Consider the following 2986-nt stretch of genomic DNA (forward strand, 5'->3'; position numbering starts at 1 on the left):
ATTCTAGTGAGGTACTTTTAGGCTGTCTCCAGCAGCGTCCCCTAAATTTCGTCCCCTAAAGGAATATTCCCTGTACTTTACAGGACACTCTAAAAGATTCTGTCCTCTATATCTTCTGTGTCTCCAGCAACGTCCCCTAAAATTCGATCCCCTAAAGCTACAGTGTTAACAGAATTCGTTTCTTTTTCTGTTTTCTTTGTTTTGTACCCATTTAATGGTACTGAAAGGATGCTAAAAAATTTGTAATCAATAATATTACAAATAATAATCTAAAAACTATGGTTCATTAATAATTTCGAAATGTACAAAATAAATAACATTGCAATTTATGTTCTGTGCAATTATTGTGGAAAAAACGTGACACCATATTTGAATCGTACGAAAAAATGTTTACGAATTCATATGCTTCCACCGTAAGCCACGACACTTCTTCAACAAGCCATTGTCTAGCTTCGGCTGCACGACAAGCGCATGGCTTCTCTCCGAAGCCTATCCCTTCTATAAATAATCACTACTTCAACACTTCACTCACACTTCGCATACACTCATCCACAACAATGGACCAGTTCGTAGATTCCAATATTTTTCTTAGGATGGCACAAGACATGGAAGATGAAGACCATGAGCTCGAGGTTGCGACGTACCAACATCGTAGGCGTCGTGCACTTAACGAGCGTCGGTACGCTGGTTCCATTCCCGGTCGTGTCCGAATCCATCATGACCATATCAGTGGTGATGCAAGAATCCGAGCCGACTACTTTTGCGCCCAACCGGTTTACACGGATGCACAATTTCGGAGGAGGTATGTTTATTCATACGCACATGTATTAACGTCCATAGTACGTACTTCACAATTGTACTAAAAAAGTTTGCAATATAGGTTTCGCATGCGTCGCCATGTGTTTGAGCGTCTCGTTCTTGCTGTGCAACAAGTGGATCCGTACTTCGTTCAACGTCCAAACTGTGTCGGTGAGCTAGGCCTATCTGCCCTTCAGAAAGTTGTTGCTGCCGTACGTATCCTTGCATACGGTGTTCCTGCGGATGCCGTTGACGAGTACGTACGAATTGGAGAATCTACAACACATGAGGCTTTGAAACACTTTTGCACTACCATACAAACTGCTTTTGGGGTGTACTATCTTAGGAAACCTACTCCTGCTGATATCGCTAGGCTTCTCCAAGTTGGAGAATCACGCGGCTTCCCTGGTATGCTTGGTAGTGTCGATTGCTTGCATTGGAAGTGGCGTAACTGCCCAACTGTATGGAAGGGGATGTTTACCGGTCGCGGTAAACACCCTACAATGATCCTCGAAGCTGTTGCCTCATATGACTTATGGATTTGGCATGCATACTTCGGCATGCCCGGTAGCTGTAACGACATCAATGTTCTTCAGCGTTCAAACCTGTTCGATTCGCATCTTAATGGTGATAGTCCAGCAGTGAGTTTCTCCGTCAATGGACACACCTACAACATGGGATATTAACTAGCAGATGGTATTTATCCGGACTGGCCAGCGTTTGTGAAGACAATCCGTCATCCGTATGATGTGAGGACCCAACATTTTGCCACTGTTCAAGAGTCTGCTAGAAAAGACATTGAACGAACATTTGGAGTACTACAGAAGCGATGGGCCATAGTTCGTGGTCCTGCATATGGTTGGTCTCCACAACACATTGGAGATATCATGAAAACATGCATCATATTGCACAACATGATCGTAGAAGATGAAGGACCTTCGTCTTTGAACACAAGCTTCGACAACATCGGAGTTTTGGCGGATACTAGTCATGGTTCAATTTCGGAGCGCAATGAGTATATCAACAACAGGTACGACCAACTAATGATCCAGTGAAATATAATCAGTTGCAGGTTGATCTAATCCACCACCACTGGGTGCGGCTTGGATCTGGAGCTGCTTAAGTATGAAGTTTATGCCTGCCATGTGTTAAGTATGTTTGTCATTGTCATGTCTAGTGTGTTATGTCGTCAGTTATGTTAATCCGAAGGTAGTATGTGTTAAGTAAGAAGTTTGTCATGTCGTCTGTTCCGTTATTCCGAAGCTAGTATGTGTTAAGTACGATGAAGTTTATGTTTCTACTATGTGTAATGCAAAAATATGAATAATAGAAACAGATGAATGTTTCTAGTAATCCGAAGCTGGCGAATGTGTAATGCTATAATTCACGAATGATATAAGAAGTCCACTATTATTAAGCAACATGACTCAGTTCTAATATGACAGAACATAAAATTGTCGAGTTCAGAAACATAAAATTGTTCTCGAAAACAAATAAGAGTACTTCCTCAACCAGTACAATGAACATTCACTTGCTTGACGACGAGCTTCCAGTTACCCTTGCCAGAATCTCCTGTTGTTTTGCCTCGTAGTACTGGCAAAGAAGGGGGTTACATTTTGTCAAATCCATGCTCAATATGAGAACCTCCTGTTCCGTGTCCTCCTTCACCTTTTGTCGTTCCATCTTCATCTTCTCTAAATTTAGCTTCTTCCTCTCCAATATCAGTTTCTGCCTCTCTTGTTTTTTCATAAATTCCAACTTCTTCTCCTCAGTTGAAGCTACTGATTTGTAGACAGATAACCGTTCCAAAGAGAGCTCACCCATTCGTGTTAGGTACTCCGAATCAGTGGATGATGTGTTCTCTGATCTTTGCTTCTTTGCCTTTTCCTTTGCTGAATCACGACCAAGCGGCCTTTTGGAAGTAAAGCTTGATGGAGCTGATTCTTCAGCAGCATCACAGTCAATAGTATTTGATTGGGTACCAATTGGGTTGGGTGGAGGATTTTGAGTGCTCATGTGCTGGTCCATCCATTTAGGTTGATCCTTCAATATGGACCAGCAATGTAAGAAATGGAAGGGCTTCTTTTCAACAGCAGCAAAACGAGTAGCCGCAAGCGAAGTCTGCAAAACAAAATCAGTTGGTTTTGTGGAACATTTACTTAGAAAAGCCTGTTAGCTTGTTCTCAAC

The 2986-nt window shown here is 42.1% G+C and overlaps 1 protein-coding gene across 1 annotated transcript; it reads left to right on the forward strand.

Moving 5' to 3' along the window:
- The first annotated feature begins 575 nt into the window (after window positions 1-575).
- LOC118473082 (uncharacterized) lies at window positions 576-1484 on the forward strand. Its single transcript, XM_035961610.1, has 2 exons — window positions 576-802; window positions 881-1484. Exons 1-2 carry the CDS (start codon window positions 594-596, stop codon window positions 1482-1484), a joined length of 813 nt encoding a protein of 270 aa, XP_035817503.1. The 5' UTR covers window positions 576-593.
- Window positions 1485-2986: the final 1502 nt, after the last annotated feature.

Source organism: Zea mays, chromosome 1 (genome assembly GCF_902167145.1).
Source record: "Zea mays cultivar B73 chromosome 1, Zm-B73-REFERENCE-NAM-5.0, whole genome shotgun sequence".
Classification (NCBI taxonomy): domain Eukaryota; kingdom Viridiplantae; phylum Streptophyta; class Magnoliopsida; order Poales; family Poaceae; genus Zea; species Zea mays.

Bases quoted from the DNA above. Each gene is read 5' to 3' on its own strand.
- LOC118473082 (XM_035961610.1), top strand. From the start codon at position 594: ATGGCACAAGACATGGAAGATGAAGACCATGAGCTCGAGGTTGCGACG. The intron at 803-880 runs GTATGTTTATTC...TTTGCAATATAG, and splicing joins GATGCACAATTTCGGAGGAG to GTTTCGCATGCGTCGCCATG.